This window comes from Chiloscyllium plagiosum, unplaced genomic scaffold (genome assembly GCF_037043375.1).
Source record: "Chiloscyllium plagiosum isolate Xiang-an unplaced genomic scaffold, Cpla_swu_hap1 HiC_scaffold_38, whole genome shotgun sequence".
Lineage (NCBI taxonomy): Eukaryota > Metazoa > Chordata > Chondrichthyes > Orectolobiformes > Hemiscylliidae > Chiloscyllium > Chiloscyllium plagiosum.
Genome location: NW_028270176.1, coordinates 22253928 through 22273986, shown reverse-complemented (window position 1 = coordinate 22273986; position 20059 = coordinate 22253928). Strand labels below are relative to the sequence as shown.

General features: G+C 54.6%; 1 protein-coding gene across 1 annotated transcript in view; it reads left to right on the top strand.

Annotated features, from left to right (window-relative positions):
* Positions 1-19346, top strand: part of bcl3 (BCL3 transcription coactivator) — a 75784-nt gene extending 56438 nt beyond the window's left edge. The window contains exons 4-6 of the mRNA XM_087981025.1: positions 11729-11933; positions 18321-18409; positions 19083-19346. Of these exons, the coding sequence (XP_087837151.1) occupies positions 11729-11933; positions 18321-18409; positions 19083-19193 (405 nt within the window). The 3' untranslated portion in view covers positions 19194-19346. The remainder of the gene's footprint in view (positions 1-11728; positions 11934-18320; positions 18410-19082) is intronic.
* Positions 19347-20059: the final 713 nt, after the last annotated feature.

Here is a 20059-nt window from a genome sequence, read left to right as displayed (position 1 = left end):
TGTGAATGAGTGAGTGTGTGTGTGTGAGAGTGTGTGTGCGAGAGTGGGTGTGTGAGTGAGTGTGTGTGTGAGAGTGTGTGTGTGAGAGTGTGTGTGCGAGAGTGTGTGCGAGAGTGTGTGTGCGTGTGAGTGTGTGTGTGTGTGTGAGTGGGTGTGTGAGTGTGTGAATGAATGTGTGTGTGTGTGAGAGTGAGTGAGTGAGTGTGTGTGAATCTCCTGTGACCAGCATTTCTCAGTAGGATGTATTTCTGGGAACTGTATTGTGAAGTTTTCCGGGAATTGGGGTGGGGTGGGGGTGCGAGGGGGGGGTTAGCGTGATGATTTTACAGGAAGGGTAAGCGGGATTCGGGATTCATGCCAAATCCTCCTGCTGTTAGGAACACTGCACTCCAGTGGAAGAAGCTGAGAAACAATCTCCATCCTGGAAATCATTTTAAAAGCACGGCTATCAACTCTCCTGAGCTACAGTGAGATGGCAATCTGTGATCCAGAGAGAGAAACCGAGGCTGGCAAAAAGCAGGAAATACAGGGAGGGGGATAGAGAGCACGAGAGAGAGCGAGAGAGAAAGGGAGGGAGGTGCAGGGGGACAATGACAGAGAGAAGGGAGAGAGACAGAGCAGTGGAGATAAAGAGATAAAGGGAGGCAGCGAGGGGAGAGAGAGGAGAGAAAAGGATTTAAGGAGAGAGGTGCAAAAGTGGAGAAAGAAATTTAGAGATGGGGCAGAGGGGGACAGACTTGGAGAGAAAGAGAGGAAGGAAGGAATTGTAAAGATAGCATCTGAGAAAAAGAGAGGGGGGAGAGAGAGAGAGGGGGGAGAGAGAGAGAGGGGGGAGAGAGAGAGAGGGGGGAGAGAGAGAGAGGGGGGAGAGAGAGAGACAGAACGGGAAAGGGAGAGATAGAAGGGGGGGGGCAGGGGGGGGCAGAGAGAGAGAGAAGGGGAGAGATGGCAGAGAGACAGAGAGGGGGGTGGAGAGAGAGAAGGAGGGGGAGAGAGAGAGAGAGGAGGAGAGAGAGAGAGAACGGGAAAGAGAGAGATAGAAGGGGGGGTGCAGGGGGGAGGCAGAGAGAGAGAGGGGGATGCAGAGAGAGAGAAGGGGAGAGAGGGCAGAGAGAGAGGGGTGTGGAGGGAGAGAGACAGAGAGGAGGGCAGAGAGGGAGGGAGGGGCAGAGGGGGGCAGAGAGAGAGGGGGGTGCAGAGATAGAGAGAGAGAGAAGGGGAGGGCAGAGAGAGAGAGAGGGGGGGGGGTGGAGAGACAGAGAGAGGGGGCAGGGAGAGAGCACACAATGTGATAGTATAACCAGTCAAACTATAACCTGGTGTCCTTTGTTTTTTGCAAATGTGATACAGAGGTAGGAGACAGGGAGCGTGATGTTGGGACAAGACAGACTGAAATGGAATGTGGTGTGGAAGCAAAGAAATGGGCAGAACTACAGTCAGACCAGGACACAGAGACACGGGGTGGGGGGGGGGGAGGGTAACAGATGTGAAGGGATGCAGAGAGAGAGGAGCATGTTAGTTTTTCCATGCTAAGTGAGTGGGAAGTATTTGAACAAACTGTGCTGTGTTCACTCTATTACTGCTTGGAAAGGAGAGGAATACAGGGCATTGTAAACAGGGCATAGAGATTCTCTCAGAGAACAGTGTCCCAGTTCACAGGGACTTGGTCACATACTCCAACATAAACACGTTCACTCTTTGCACACTCACACAGGCTCACGCCCAAGCCGACACTCACACATGTACGGGACAGGTGTGCACACACTCTCACACACATCCACACAAACATACACCAATGCACACACTCACACTTGTGTGCACACACACACCCGCACAAACATACACCAATGCACACACTCACACTTGTGCACATGCTTACACACGCTCTCACACACAAACATACACCAATGCACACACTCACACTTGTGCACACGCTTACACACACTCACACAAATATACACCAATGCACACGCTCACACTTGTGCACATGCTTACACACACTCTCACACCCACCCACACAAACATACACCAATGCACACACTCACACTTGTGCACACGCTTACACACACTCACACAAACATACACCAATGCACACACTCACACTTGTGCACATGCTTACACACACTCTCACACCCACCCACACAAACATACACCAATGCACACACTCACACTTGTGCACATGCTTACACACACTCTCACACACACACACAAACATACACCAATGCACACACTCACACTTGTGCACATGCTTACACACACTCACACAAACATACACCAATGCACATGCTCACACTTGTGCACATGCTTACACACACTCTCACACCCACCCACACAAACATACACCAATGCACACACTCACACTTGTGCACATGCTTACACACACTCTCACACACACACACAAACATACACCAATGCACACACTCACACTTGTGCACACGCTTACACACACCCACACAAACATACACCAATGCACACACTCACACTTGTGCACACGCTTACACACACTCACACAAACATACACCAATGCACACACTCACACTTGTGCACATGCTTACACACACTCTCACACACACACACAAACATACACCAATGCACACACTCACACTTTTGCACACGCTTACACACACTCACACAAATATACACCAATGCACACGCTCACACTTGTGCACATGCTTACACACACTCTCACACCCACCCACACAAATATACACCAATGCACACACTCACACTTGTGCACACGCTTACACACACTCACACAAACATACACCAATGCACACACTCACACTTGTGCACATGCTTACACACACTCTCACACACCCACACAAACATACACCAATGCACACACTCACACTTGTGTGCACACACACCCGCACAAACATACACCAATGCACACACTCACACTTGTGCACACGCTTACACACACTCACACAAATATACACCAATGCACACGCTCACTCTTGTGCACACGCTTACACACACTCTCACACCCACCCACACAAACATACACCAATGTACACACTCACACTCGTACACACGCTTACACACACTTACATACACGCCCACAGAGATAGGGAGGGGTTGTAGGGGCTGGAGGGGGTTACAGAGATAGGGAGGGGGTGTACGGGTTTGACATTAAGTCCACACCTGACTGCGTGTGCCTGAGTGTGTGTATATGACAGTAAGTGAAGTGAATGAGTGTAGAGTGTGTGTGTGTGTCCATCTATATACTAGGCTTGCCTGGGTGCGTTTGCCAGTGTGCAAACATACACCAATGCACACACTCACACTTGTGCACACGCTTACACACACTCTCACACCCACCCACACAAACAGACACCAATGTACACACTCACACTCGTACATACACTTACACACACTTACATACACGCCCACACAAACATGCACCAATGCACACACTCACACTCATGCACATGCTTACACACACTCTCACACACACCCACACAAGCATGTGCCAATGTACACACTCATACTCGTGCACACGATTACACACACTTACATACACACCCACACAAACATACACCAATGCACACACTCACACTTGTGCACACGCTTACACACACTCTCACACACACCCACACAAACATACGCCAATGCACACACTCACACTCGTGCACATGCTTACACACACTTTCATACACACCCACACAAACATATACCAATGCACACACTCACACTTGTGCACACGCTTACACACACTCTCCCACAAACATACACCAATGCACACACTCACACTCGTGCACACGCTTACACACACCCACACAAACACATGCCAATGCACACACTCACACCTGTGCACACACTTACACACACTCTCTCACACGCCCACACAAACATACACAAGTGCACATAATGACACAGTGCTGCGACTCACACTGTCATACAGAGACACACAGTCATCCAGAAACACACTCACATTCAGTATGCACACTGGCAAACGCACCCAGGCAAGCCTAGTATATAGATGGACACACACACACACACTACACTCATTCACTTCACTTACTGTCATATACACACACTCAGGCACACGCAGTCAGGTGTGGACTTAATGTCAAACCCGTACACCCCCTCCCTATCTCTGTAACCCCCTCCAGCCCCTACACCCCCTCCCTATCTCTGTAACCCCCTCCAGCCCCTACACCCCCTCCCGATCTCTGTAACCCTCTCCAGCCCCTACACCCACTCCCTATCTCTGTAACCCTCTCCAGCCCCTACACACCCTCCCTATCTCTGTAACCCCCTCCAGCCCCTACACCCCCTCCCTATCTCTGTAACCCCCTCCAGCCCCTACATCCCCTCCCTATCTCTGTAACCCCCTACAGCCCCTACAGCCCCTCCCTATCTCTGTAACCCCCTCCAGCCCCTACACCCCCTCCCGATCTCTGTAACCCTCTCCCAGCCCCTACATGCCCTCCCTATCTCTGTAACCCCCTCCAGCCCTACATCCCCTCCCTATCTCGGTAACCCCCTCCAGCCCTACATCCCCTCCCTATCTATGTAACCCCCTCCAGCCCCTACACCCTCTCCCTATCTCTGTAACCCCTTCCAGCCCGACACCCCCTCCCGATCTATGTAACCCTCTCCAGCCCCTACACCCCCTCCCTATCTCTGTAACCCCCTCCAGCTCCTACACCCCCTCCCTATCTCTGTAACCCCCTCCAGCCCCTACACCCCCTCCCTATCTCTGTAACGCCCTCCAGCCCCTGCACCCCCTCCCTATCTCTGTAACTCCCTCCAGCCCCTACACCCCCTCCCTATCTCTGTCACCCCCTCCAGCCCCTACACCTGTTGAACCATTGCTGGGTGGTGGGGTTGGGGAGGACAGTTCCTGGGACAGGTGGGTGGGATAAGTGGGCCTGTCAGAATGCCCTGTCACTTTCCTTTGACCAGTGGCAACTCGCTTTCTGATTGTGTGAGAGAGCGAGAGAGCCAGGGCCTGGGGAGGGGAAAACGGAGAGATTCATTGTCTGCCCATGTTTTCTGACGCTGATGCCTCTGTTCTTAAACCTCATGTGTTTCTCTTTATTTCTCTCTTGTGTTGTTTTGGTAATCGTTCATTACAGTTTCTGGTGTTCTCACGGTTGTTAAAAAAAAGGCCACTGTGTTTCACAATACCTAGGCAGCGCCTTCCCGTAAAGGTTTCTGCTATCAGTAAGGCAGACCAGGCTGTCAGAGATAATGTGCGTCAGTGCTGGTTAAGATGGTTGTGATAGAGGCAGCACTGTGGTTAGCACGAGCACATACCCACCACCGAATTTCCGCAGGCAGAGGGAGAGACGTAAATAAAAAAAAACACACACACAACCAACAGACGCACCTTCTAGTCCGGTCTCTCGAACACTCGAACATCTCTCAACGTCCCTGATACCATCAAAGACTCAAGCCACAATCAAAACCAGAAATTGTTGGGGAAAGTCAGCAATATCTGCAGGAGAGAGAGAGAGAGAGAGAGAACGAGAAACAGAATCATCGTTCAGGGTACAGGGATCCAGCTTTCTCTTCCCCATAGCTCTTCCAGCAGTTTGTTGGTTTAGTTCTTGGGTATAATTTTTCCAAGTCATGTTTTCATTCATCCATCCAACAGTGGGTGGCACGGTGGCCCAGTGGTTAGCACTGCTGCCTCACAGCGCCAGAGACCCGGGTTCAATTCCCGCCTCAGGCGACTGACTGTGTGGAGTTTGCACGTTCTCCCCGTGTCTGCGTGGGTTTCCTCCGGGTGCTCCGGTTTCCTCCCACAGTCCAAAGATGTGCAGGTTAGTGTGGATTGGCCATGCTAAATTGCCCATAGTGTTAGGTAAGGGGTAAATGTAGGGGTATGGGTGGGTTTCGCTTTGGCGGGTCAGTATGGACTTGTTGGGCCGAAGGGCCTGTTTCCACACTGTAATGTAATCTTATCTATCCATCCATCCATCTATCTGATCCACCGAACGCTAGGGCTATCCTGGGCTCGCTGTTTATTTGGCTCACCTGTTAAAGACAAAAACAATCCTTCCGCTCTCTACCCCGAGGATGGCTCAGTGGTTAACACTGATGCCTCCCAGTTCCAGGGACCAGGGTTCGATCCCACCCTCGGGCGACTGTCTGTGTGGAGTTTGCACATTCTCCCCGTGTCTGTGTGGGTTTCCTCCGGGTGCTCCGGTTTCCTCCCACAGTCCAAAGATGTGCAGGTTAGTGTGGATTGGCCATGGGAAATTGTCCCATAGTGTCCAGGGATGTGCAGGTTAGGGTGGATTGGCCATGGGAAATTGTCCCATAGTGTCCAGGGATGTGCAGGTTAGGGTGGATTGGCCATGGGAAATTGTCCCATAGTGTCCAGGGATGTGCAGGTTAGGGTGGATTGGCCATGGGAAATTGTCCCATAGTGTCCAGGGATGTGCAGGTTAGTGTGGATTGGCCATGGGAAATTGTCCCATAGTGTCCAGGGATGTGCAGGTTAGGGTGGATTGGCCATGGGAAATTGTCCCATAGTGCCCAGGGATGTGCAGGTCAGGGTGGATTGGCCATGGGAAATTGTCCCGTAGTGTCCAGGGATGTGCAGGTTAGGGTGGATTGGCCATGGGAAATTGTCCCATAGTGCCCAGGGATGTGCAGGTTAGGGTGGATTGGCCATGGGAAATTGTCCCATAGTGCCCAGGGATGTGCAGGTTAGGGTGGATTATCTGTGGGAAATGCAGGGTCCCAGCGGTTGGATGGTATGTTCTTGGTGCGTCGGGCCAATCCATACCATCAGGAATCTATGCTTCCATTGATCTTACTTAAGTCTTTTCTGTTGAATGTGCTCCCTTTGATTCCCAGATCACCATGTCCTGCTACGTTGAGAATCAAATTCTCCGCCTGTGCCCCCCTCCCTCTGGGTCCTTTCCCTGTCAATCCAACCTGTCTCTGTGTGGTAACTGACCCTCGTCTCCCCTGGGAACAGTGTGTGTCCCTCATCGACCCGATCAAATCTATTCCCTCCACCTCACCCTGGAGATTCCGGAAATCCCAACGTCATGTTGAGGTTGTACAGGAACATTGGTGAGGCCCCTTCTGGAATACTGTGTCCAGTTCTGGTCTCCCTGTTATAGGAAGGATATTATTAAACTGGAGAGGGTTCCGGAGACATTTCCCAGGATGTTACCGGGAATGGGAGGGTTGGAGTTATAAAGAAAGGCTGGATAGGCTGGGGCTGTTTTCCCCGGAGCGTCGGAGGCTGAGGGGTGACCTTATAGAGGTTTATAAAATCATGAGGGGGATAGATGAAGAAAATATAATAGGTGTCTCTTCCTGAGGAGGGGGGATTTCAAGACGAGGGGCATATTTTGAAGGTGATTGGGGAAAGATTTCAAAAAGACATTGAGGTTGAGTTTGTGAAATGCGCTGCTAAAGGAAGTGGTGGATGTGGGTACAATGAGAATGTTGAAAAGACACTGAGTGCATGAGCAGGCAAAGTTCAGAGGGATGTGGGCCAGGAGCAGGCAGGTGGGACGAGCTGAGTTTGGGGTTAGGGTCAGCACGGACTGGTTGGGCCGAAGGGTCTGTTTCCGTGCCGAAGGACTCTGGGACTCACCCTCCCCGGTAACCTTGCTGTGTGCAGAGGGGAGCAATGGCAGCACGTGTGCACCTATGACCTGATCGCCCTCCTTCCCCAGATCGCTCTGGTCAGAACGCCAGATCTTTCCGTGGCATCGGGATGTTTGCAAATGTTGGGGGCTGTGATCGCTGGGTGGACCGTTGGGGGCTGGAGGGCGACCCCTAGATAAAACTCCTCACTCTCTCTTTCCCAGTAAACCACCATCTGCCTCACTCAGGCAATGGAAATCGGTCATCCTGTCACGGTCTGGGCCTACAGGTGACTCCAGACCCGCAGCCACCTGAACTACCCCGACCCTGGCCGGAGATTCGCGTCTCTGACCAAAGGAATGCCAAACTGTCCGATCCCGGGTCCACAACAGATTCGAACGTGAGGAGAGACAACAGGAAGACAGACGGGGATGAAGAGAGAGAGACGGGGATGAAGAGAGAGAGAAGGGGTTGAGCGAGAGACAAGGATTTGCCTCAGAAAAGGGTGACCCCTGTGTTAGAATCCCCCACGACAACCCTTCACAGATCGATAAGATCCTCCGGCCCCTACACCCCCTCCCTATCTCTGTAACCCCATCCAGCCCCTACACCCCCTCCCTATCTCTGTAACCCCCTCCGGCCCCTACACCCCCTCCCTATCTCTGTAACCCCCTCCGGCCCCTACACCCCCTCCCTATCTCTGTAACCCCCTCCAGCCCCTACACCCCCTCCCTATCTCTGTAACACCCTCCAGCCCCTACACCCCCTCCCTATCTCTGTAACCCCCTCCAGCCCCTACACCCCCTCTCTATCTCTGTAACCCCCTCCAACCCCTACACCCCCTTCCTATCTCTGTAACCCCCTCCAGCCCCTACACCCCCTCCCTATCTCTGTAACTCCCTCCAGCCCCTACACCCCCTCCCTATCTCTGTAAACCCCTCCAGACCCTACACCCCCTCCCTATCTCTGTAACCCCCTCCAGCCCCTACACCCCCTCCCTATCTCTGTAACCCCCTCCAACCCAAGCTGATGGAGCATCCCCTGATTCCCACTGGGGCCCAGTCGGCTGAGGAATCCCATCTCTGAACCTCTCCCTCTCTTGTTCCCGTTCTCTCCCTCCCCTCCCGTACGAAACCCCGTAGCCCTTCCCGAATATATCGCCGGGCACGCAGAGGGAGTAATGCCGCAGCGGGCAGTGGGGCGATGCTCAAACACCGTGTAGGGCGCCACATGAATGCAGCTGGGTGTTTGTTGCGGCTGCAGGGGGATGGTGGAGAACGAGGAAGGACAAGAGGTTCTATGGGTCCGCAGAGAAGTGCGATGGTTTGAGATCGGCAGGAAGTCCCTTGTCTCCTCAGGTGCTGATAGAGTAACACAGAGGGAAAATTTCAAGCATTATAATTCGAAGGCAGCGTAGTTTGAGAAAAATAAGCGTGGGGTGCTGGTAAAAGGCCAAGGTACTTTTGTGACTGAAAGGGAAGAGAGAGAGACATTCCAATCCCGAATTGGACAATGCTGGTGAACTCTGAATAACAATTCCCGTCTGGAACAGTCCTCCGTGAGGAATTATGGGACTTTGCTCAGGTCGGGAGACAACAATCCCATACACAACACAGCACTCTCAGGTTCAGTGCTGAGGGAGTGGGTACTATCGGAGTGTCAGTGCTGAGGGATGGGACACTGTCGGAGGGTCAGTGCTGAGGGAGTGCTGCACTGTCGGAGGGTCAGTGCTGAGGGAGTGATGCACTGTCGGAGGGTCAGTGCTGAGGGATGGGACACTGTCGGAGGGTCAGTGCTGAGGGAGTGCTGCACTGTCGGAGGGTCAGTGCTGAGGGAGTGCTGCACTGTCGGAGGGTCAGTGCTGAGGGAGTGCCGCACTGTCGGAGGGTCAGTGCTGAGGGAGTGCCGCACTGTCGGAGGGTCAGTGCTGAGGGAGTGCCGCACTGTCGGAGGGTCAGTGCTGAGGGAGTGCCGCACTGTCGGAGGAACAGTTCTGAGGGAGTGTGCACTGTCGGAGGGATAGTGCTGAGGGAGTGTGCACTGTCGGAAGGCCAGTGCTGAGGGAGTGCTGCACTGTCGGAGGGTCAGTGCTGAGGGAGTGGGTACTATCGGAGGGTCAGTGCTGAGGGATTGGACACTGTCGGAGGGTCAGTGCTGAGGGAGTGCTGCACTGTCGGAGGGTCAGTGCTGAGGGAGTGCTGCACTGTCGGAGAGGCAGTGCTGAAGGAGTGGGCACTGTCGGAGGGACAGTTCTGAGGGAGTGTGCACTGTCGGAGGGATAGTGCTGAGGGAGTGTGCACTGTCGGAGGGCCAGTGCTGAGGGAGTGCCGCACTGTCGGAAAGTCAGTGCTGAGGGAGTGCCGCACTGTCGGAGGGTCAGTGCTGAGGGAGTGCCGCACTGTCGGAGGGTCAGTGCTGAGGGAGTGGGCACTGTCGGAGGGTCAGTGCTGAGAGAGTGGGCATTATCGGAGGCTCAGTGCTGAGGGAGTGCCGCACTGTCGGAGAGTCAGTGCGGTCGGAGGGTCATTGCTGAGGGAGTAGGCATTATCAGAGGGTCAGTGCTGAGGGAGTGCCGCACTGTTGGAGGGTCAGTGCTGAGGGAGTGGGCACAGTCGGGGGGGGTCAGTGCTGAGGGAGCGCCGCACTGTCGGAGGGTCAGTGCTGAGGGAGTGCCGCACTGTCGGAGGGTCAGTGCTGAGGGAGTGCCGCACTGTCGGAGGGTCAGTGCTGAGGGAGTGCCGCACTGTCGGAGGGTCAGTGTGGTCAGAGGGTCAGTGCTGAGGGAGTGGGCACTGTCGGAGGCTCAGTGCTGAGGGAGTGCCGCACTGTCGGAGGGTCAGTGCTGAGGGAGTGCCACACTGTCGGAGGGTCAGTGCTGAGGGAGTGCCGCACTGTCGGAGGGTCAGTGTGGTCGGAGGGTCAGTGCTGAGGGAGTGGGCACTGTCGGAGGGTCAGTGCTGAGGGAGTGGGCACTGTCGGAGTGTCACTGCTGAGGGAGTGCCACACTGTCCGAGGGTCAGTGCTGAGTGAGTGGGCACTGTCAGAGGGTCAGTGCTGAGGGAGCGCCGCACTGTCGGAGGGTCAGTGCTGAGGGAGTGCCGCACTGTCCGAGGGTCAGTGCTGAGTGAGAGGGCACTGTCAGAGGGTCAGTGCTGAGGGACCGCCGCACTGTCAGAGGGTCAGTGCTGAGGGAGTGCTGCACTGTCGGAGGGTTAGTGCTGAGGGAGTGGGCACTATCGGAGGGTCAGTGCTGAGGGAGTGCCGCACTGTCGGAGGGTCAGTGCTGAGGCGGTGCCGCACTGTCAGAGGGTCAGTGCTGAGGGAGTGGGCACTGTCGGAGGGTCAGAGTTGAGGGAGTGCCGCATTGTTGGAGGGTCAGTGCTGAGGGAGTGCTGCTCTGTCGGAGGGTCAGTGCTGAGGGAGTGGGCACTGTCGGAGGGTCAGTGCTGAGGGAGTGCCGCACTGTCGGAGGGTCAGTGTTGAGGGAGTGCCGCACTGTCGGAGGGTCAGTGCTGAGGGAGTGCCGCACTGTAGGAGGGTCAGTGCTGAGGGAGTGCCGCTCTGTCGGAGGGTCAGTGCTGAGGGAGTGGGCACTGTCGGAGGGTCAGTGCTGAGGGAGTGCCGCTCTGTCGGAGGGTCAGTGCTGAGGGAGTGCTGCACTGTCAGAGGGTCAGTGCTGAGGGAGTGCCGCACTGTCGGAGGGTCAGTGCTGAGGGAGTGCTGCACTGTCAGAGGGTCAGTGCTGAGGGAGTGCCGCACTGTGAGTGACTCTTGTTTTGTGTAACCGAAGCTCTCCTGCGCCCCCGCTGGCGGAAGCGGAAATCTGCGAGTGGTCCCATATTCATCCTGAATGGGCCGAGAGAGGCGTCTGGGGGAGGCAGTGTGAGGGGAGGGGGCGGGAAATTGGTGTGTTCGGGGGGGTGCGGATGGATTGGAGTTACTACACAGTGTGTTCATCTGAAATCTCTCACATCCAGGAATCTGTTTTGATCGGGCCTTTGTGCTGGTTGCATTTGGATCTTGCTGTGCAGGGGTTAATGTCACCACGGCTACGACGGTCAACGCTGAGATGGTTTGGGTCTTGGTGATGACCGGGGGTGTGCTGGGGATGTGTTGAAGTACTGACAGATCCAAGTTCCCCTGTCTCTCTGTCTCTCTCTGATAGACTCCCCTGCACTTGGCCGTCATCACGAAACAGTTCACTATTGTCCGGAAGTTAGTCACTAATGGAGCGTCTGGTTCCCTCCTCGATCGCAACGGACAGACGGCTGTGCATTTGGCGTGTGAGCACAGCAGCCTGGATTGTCTCCGGGCCCTGCTGCTGGACGTGAGCCAACAGAGACCGGATTTGGAAATCAGGAATTACCAGGGTAAGCTCCCACCGGGAACCCCAGGTGCAACGGAAACGGGATCCGCGTTCATTCTCCGAACGCGTCCTCCCTGGCCCGGGGTCAAGCCCGCAGTCGCTCCTGGGGTGGGGGAGGGGAGCGGGCTGGTGCGTGTGGGTGTGTGTCAGGTCAGGGGCTGCGGTGGGGAGAGACTGAAGGGGCCTGGGATTTCGGGAAGTACGGAACCCAGCCTGGTGTAACGGCGATGTCGGAATTGTGAGGTTCCCCAGGATTTGCGGATTTAGAACGGGGTCAAGGGAGGAGGGGGTTGCTCGATTTCTGGCAAAGGCAGAGAGGAAGCAGGGAATGTTTACCCCGCGGTGGTCTGTGGGTGAGCGGGGTTCAGTGTGGGTCACCTCCGAAAGGAGGAAGGTTTACCACTCAGTCCTGTGATAGACTTGGGCATGGTGGGAGGGCGGGTGCGAAGATCCAATGGCCTTCCCTATTTGCCACATGGAATGGCAGAACCTAGTGTTCACCTCCCACAGTGCCCACCCCCTCAGCACTGACCCTCTGACCCTCCGACAGTACGGCACATCCTCAGCACTGACCCTCTGACCCTCCGACAGTGTGGCACACCCTCAGCACTGACCCTCTGACCCTCCGACAGTACGGCACTCCCTCAGCACTGATCCTCCAACAGTGCCCACTCCCTCAGCACTGACCCTCCGACAGGGCAGCACACCCTCAGCACTGACTCTCTGCCCCTCCGACAGTACGGCACTCCCTCAGCACTGACCCTCTGACCCTCCGACAGTACGGCACTCCCTCAGCACTGACCCTCCGACAGTGCCCACTCCCTCAGCACTGACCCTCCGACAGTGTGGCACTCACTCAGCACTGACCCTCCAACAGTGTGGCACTCACTCAGCACTGACCCTCCGACAGTGCGGCACTCCCTCAGCACTGACCCTCCGACAGTGCGGCACTCCCTCAGCACTGACCCTCCGACAGTGCGGCACTCCCTCAGCACTGACCCACCGACAGTGCGGCCCTCCCTCAGCACTGACCCTCCGACAGTGCGGCACTCCCTGAGCACTGACCCTCCGACAGTGCGGCACTCCCTGAGCACTGACCCTCCGACAGGGCAGCACTCCCTCAGCACTGACCCTCCGACAGTGCGCCACTCCCTCAGCACTGACCCTCCGACAGTGCGCCACTCCCTCAGCACTGACCCTCCGACAGTGCGCCACTCCCTCAGCACTGACCCTCCGACAGTGCGGCACTCCCTCAGCACTGACCCTCCGACAGTGCGGCACTCCCTCAGCACTGACCCTCAGAATTCCCAGCGTGATGTGTTTCCCAACTCACACCTGAACCAGGACCTTGCTGAGTCAGGTGACAGTGAGTGAGCAGCATCTGGGTCAGTAGTGACTGTGGGATCGTACTGTGCAGTGACATCTGCAGACTTGACTCTGAGATCTCATGCACATGCAGTGAGTAGTTTCCTTTGCTCTCAGTTCCCCAGAAACCGGTGAGAAGCCGGTTTGAGCTGGAGAGCTGTTGCTGAACAGCTGCTGACAGCTTCTTGTCATTTTTCAAAGTAAATGCTTTCGTGGTTTCCTCAGTATTTCTGTCATCTCGAGTTTTTTTCTGTGGAACTTACCGTAAAGTTATAAGCGCACCAATCATACTGAGACAAACACAGACTCAAACTGACAGAGTCAAACACATCCAGATGTAAACACACTCTCCTGTTCACACTGTCTCAGCACACACACTCTCACACACACACACAGACACACAGACAGACCCACACGGACCCCCCCACACACTCTCACACACACACTCTCACACACACACTCTCACACACACACAGACACACACACAGACACACACACACACAAACAGACCCACACAGACACCCCCACACACACACTCACACACACACACACTCACACTCACACTCACACACACACACACAGACACACACACACACACACAGACACACACACAGACCCACACAGACACCCCCCCACACACACTCTCTCTCTCACAGACACACACACAGACACACACACACAGACACACACACAGACCCACACAGACACCCCCCCCACACACACACAGACACACACTCTCACACACTCTCACACACACAGACACACAGACACACACACACAGACAGACCCCCCCCACACACACACACACACACTCACACTCACACACACACACACACAGACACACACACAGACACACACACAGACACACACACAGACCCACACAGACACCCCCCCCACACACACACACACTCTCTCTCTCACAGACACACACACACAGACCCACACAGACACCCCCCCACACACACAGACACACACTCTCACACACTCTCACACACACACAGACCCCCCCACACACACACTCACACACACACACACACACACTCTCACACACACACACACAGACACACACACACACTCACACACACACAGACACACACACACACACACACACACACACACACACACAGACCCACACAGACCCCCCCCACACACGCACAGGCCCACACAGACCCCCCCACACACACACTCACACACACACACACACACAGACCCCCCCCCACACACACACAGACCCACACAGACCCCCCCCACACACACTCACACACAGACCCACACACACACACACAAACACTCACACACACTCTCACACACACACAGATCCACACAGACCCCCCACACACACTCACACACACACACACACTCACACACACACACACACACACAGACCCCCACACACACACACTTACACACACACACAGACCCACACAGACCCCCACACACACTCACACACACACAGACCCACACACTAACACACACACAGATCCACACACTCACACACACACAGACCCACACACTAACACACACACACAGACCCACACACTCACACACACACACTCACACTCACACACAGACCCACCCAACTCTCTCACACACACAGACCCACACAGACACACACACACACAGACCCCCATACACACACACACACAGACAGAGACCCACACAGACCCACACAAACCCACACACTCACACTCACACACAGACCCACACAGACTCTCACACACTCACAGACCCACACACTCACACTCACACTCACACACACACAGACCCACACACACACAGACACAGACCCACACACACACAGACACAGACCCACACACACACTCACACTCACACACACACAGACCCACACACACACTCACACACAGACCCACACAGACCCACTCACACACACTCTCACACACACACAGACCCACACACACACACAGACCCACTCACTCACACACACACACTCTCACAGACCCACACACACACACTCACACACACACAGACCCACACACGCACACACTCTCACAAACACAGACCCACACACGCACACACTCTCACAAACACACACTCATACACACACAGATCCACACACACCCACACACCCACACACGCACACACCCACACACACACACACACACACACAGACCCACACAGACCCACTCTCACACACTCTCACACACACACAGACCCACACACTCACACACACACTCACACACACAGACTCACACACACACACACAGATCCACACAGACCCACACACTCACACACATATATTCACACACACAGACACACTCACACCCACCCACACAAACACACACACACACTCACGCACACAAACACACACACACTCACACACATGCACTCCCACACAGACACTCACACACACACACCCACACACCCACAGAGACCCACACAGACACACACACAGACACTCACACACACACACCCACACACCCACAGAGACCCACACAGACACACACACACTCTCACACACACAGACACGCACACACACACACACACATCCACACAGACCCACACAGACCTACACAGAGAGACACACTCACACCCACCCACACAAACATACACACACACTCACGCACACAAACACACACACACTCACACACATGCACTCCCACACAGACACACACTCACACACACAAACACAGACACACACAGACCCACATAGACCCACACAGACACATACACACCCACACAAACAGCCCCCACCCCCACACACAGACCCACACAGACCCACACGGACACCCACCCAATAAGACAGGTGGTGATCCATTACCTCAGCATCATCTCCATGACCCTAACCCCACTTTGTGCCCAGAATGGGCTTGGTCTCAATTTTGAAAATACCCTGTGGTCGCATTGCTGTCGCTCTGTGAGGGAGAGAATCCTCAAGGTCCACACCTCCCTGAGTGAGGAAAGTGTATCCCCACACCCTCGTCGTGCTGAGACTGTGATCACGCAGCCCTGAGCTCTGGATGTTTCCTGGTGGTAACATTCTCTCAGTTCACAGCCCCATTACACACGCAGGGCAAGACAGCTCAATACATACACCATCACCCAGTTCCTATCAGGCAGACAGCAACTCACAGAATAACTGAAAAGGGAAGCAGCCTTATTGTCTTCTTGTGGGGTCTCAGACCGACAGCTAATTGTGGGGTCAGTCCATGGGCTCCAGCTGAGGTTCTGTCTCCAAACTCAGGGCCTTCCCCACAGGAAACACAGTGACACCAATCCAAATATCGGGACCCAGGTAGACAGGCAGATTGGAGTCAATGGTGAGGCCTACTTTCTGGTCTGTAGTGAGGCCTACAGTCCAGTCAATGATGAGGCTTATAGTCTAGTCAATGGTGATGTCTACACTCTAGTCATTGGTGAGGCCTACAGTCTAGCCAATGGTGAGGTCTATAGTTTAGCCAACGGTGAGGTCTATAGTTTAGCCAACGGTGAGGTCTATAGTTTAGCCAACGGTGAGGTCTATAGTCTAGCCAATGGTGAGGTCTATAATTTAGCCAACGGTGAGGTCTATAGTCTAGTCAATGCCGAGGTCTATAGATTAGTCAATGTTTATGTCTATAGTCTAGCCAATGGTGAGGTGTATAGTCTAGTCAATGCCGAGGCCTATAGTCTAGCCAATGGCGAGGTCTGTAGTCTAGCCAATGGCGAGGTCTGTAGTCTAGCCAATGGTGAGGTCCACAGTCTAGCCAATGGTGAGGTCCACAGTCTAGCCAATGGTGAGGTCTATAGTCTAGCCAATGGTGAGGTCTACAGTCTTGCCAATGGTGAGGTGTATAGTTTAGTCAATGTTGAGATTTGTCATCTAGTCAATGGTGAGGCCTATAGTTTAATCAATGGCGAGACCTAACCTCGATGGTGAGGTCTAACTTCTAGTCCATGACGATAGAGCCTAAATTTGAGTGAACAATGAGATCTACATTCTAGAATTTTCTGCCATAGTCTAAAGATGGCCAGGTTAGGGTGGATTGGCCATGCTAAATTAACCCATAGTGTTTATGAATGTGCAGGTTAGGGTGGGTTAGCCATGCTAAATGGATAGGATGGCCATCTGTATTTGGGTGGGATTGCCTTTGGATTGCCAAAACGCTCCTCTCTGCACTGCCAGGATTGTATGATTCTGTGAATCCATGTGACAATGGCAGGTATAGTCTAGTCAACAGTAAAGCCCACTGTCTAATGGACAGTGAAGCCCACTTTCCAGGCAATGGTGACAGGAACATTCCAGTCAATGGTGAGGCCTACACTCTTGTGAATAGTGAGGTGTATCATCTCAGTATTGGTGGCTGGTGCAGTCTAGTTGATGGTGAGGCCCACATTTCAGTTAATGGTGAGGCCTACAGTCCAGTTGATGGTGAGGCCCACATTTCAGTTAATGGTGAGGCCTACAGTCCAGTTGATGGTGAGGCCCACATTTCAGTTAATGGTGAGGCCTACAGTCCAGTTGATGGTGAGGCCCACATTTCAGTTAATGGTGAGGCCTACAGTCCAGTTGATGGTGAGGCCCACATTTCAGTTAATGGTGAGGCCTACAGTCCAGTTGATGGTGAGGCCCACATTTCAGTTAATGGTGAGGCCTACAGTCCAGTTGATGGTGAGGCCCACATTTCAGTTAATGGTGAGGCCTACAGTCCAGTTGATGGTGAGGCCCAGATTTCAGTTAATGGTGAGGCCTACAGTCCAGTTGATGGTGAGGCCCAGATTTCAGTTAATGGTGAGGCCTACAGTCCAGTTGATGGTGAGGCCCACATTTCAGTTAATGGTGAGGTTTACCTTTTCGTTAAAAATACATGTAAAACAAAGATTCATTTACCGAGTTCACTTCCTCTTTTCTCCTTCCACCCCCACCCTCAGCCTTTCTGGTTATTAATTATAGCTGTGCGAGTCAAAGCCACACCTTGACATGAATAAACCTGTGCGCCGTTGCTCAGAAATCCCCCAGAAATCCGAAGCAGTCGTCCTGCTGCTCCCGGTCTCACCCCTGGTGTGTTTCCCTCCCTCTCGGCTGCAGGTTACACACCGTTACACGTCTCGGTGAACAGTTACCAGAAGGAGATTGTGGAGTTTCTGCTGGAACAGGGAGCTGACATCGATGCCGTGGTAAGGGCAGTGAGCAACAGCCAACGCCAACTTCCCTCCCTGTGCTTGGCCTCAACTTCACGCCCCCCCCCCCGGGGTGAGGCTGGGTGGGGGGAGTACATTTGGTCAAGTCAATTGGTCCCTGGCGAAGGTCAAAGGGCATCTCCTGGGGAGACAGTGCGAGCGGGACTCGTGATTGGGGCGGATTCACTGCGTTGCCCTTCTTGAGGAGCTGGTGAGGTGCCACCTCTTGGAACCGGTGAGGCCCACTGGGCGTAGACTCGCCCAGAGCATGGGCCCCACCCAGGGCGAGTGGGGAGTGTTCCCTCACCCGACAGACTCGTGCCTTGTCGATGGTGGGACAGGCTTTGGGGGGAGTCAGGAGGGAAGTTACTCGCTGCGGGATTCCCAGCCTCTGACCTGCTCTTGGATCTGCTGTGTTTATGTGGTGGGTCCAGTTGGGTTTCTGGTCAGTGGTAACCCCAGGATGTTGAACGTGGGGGATTCAGTGATGGTGACACCATGGAACGTCAAAGGATGGTGGTTAGAACATCTCTGATTGGTGAAGGGCATAGCCTGGCATTTGTCTGTGGTATGCCACTGACCGGGCCAAATGAGTGAGGGTTTAATTGGATCTTCCAAGGTCCAAACGAACTTCTCTTATTAAAATGTGAGTTTTGTTCAACTTTGGCAGGATATTAAGAGCGGAAAGACACCCCTGGTCCATGCAGTAGAGAATAACTGCATGGACATGGTCAGACTTCTCCTACAGGTAAGTGTTTACCACAGACTGGGACCAGACTGAGGGAGGACAGCACTCAGACAGAGTTACAGCACTGACCCGCCGACAGTGCCCACTCCCTCAGCACTCACCCTTCGACAGTGCGGCACTCCCTTAGCACTGACCCTCCGACAGTGCCCACTCCCTCAGCACTGACCCTCCGACAGTGCCCACTCCCTCAGCACTGACCCTCCGACAGTGCCCACTCCCTCAGCACTGACCCTCCGACAGTGCCCACTCCCTCAGCACTGACACTCCGACAGTGTGGCGCTCCCTCAGCACTGACCCTCCGAGAGTGCGCTAATCTCTCAGCACTGACCCTCCGACAGTGCGGCACTCCCTCAGCACTGACCCCCTGACAGTGCGGCACTCCCTCAGCACTGACCCTCTGACAGTGCAGCACTCCCTCAGCACTGACCCTCCGACAGTGCCCACTCCCTCAGCACTGACTCTCCGACAGTGCAGCACTTCATCAGCACTGACCCTCTGACTGTGCAGCACTCCCTCAGCACTTACCCTCTGGCAGTGCGGCACTCCATCAGCACTGACGCTCTGACAGTGCGGCACTCCCTCAGCATTGACCTCCCGACAGTGCAGCACTCCCTCAGCACTGACCCTCCGACAGTGTGGCACTCCCTCAGCACTGACCCGCCGACAGTGCCCACTCTCTCAGCACTGACCCACCGACAGTGCCCACTCTCTCAGCACTGACCCTCCGACAGTGCGGCACTCCCTCAGCACTGACCCTGCGACAGTGCCCACTCCCTCAGCACTGACCCTCTGACAGTGCGGCACTCCCTCAGCACTGACCCTATGACAGTGCGGCACTCCCCCACCACTGACCCTCCAACAGTGCCCACTCCCTCAGCACTGACCCTCCGACAGTGCGG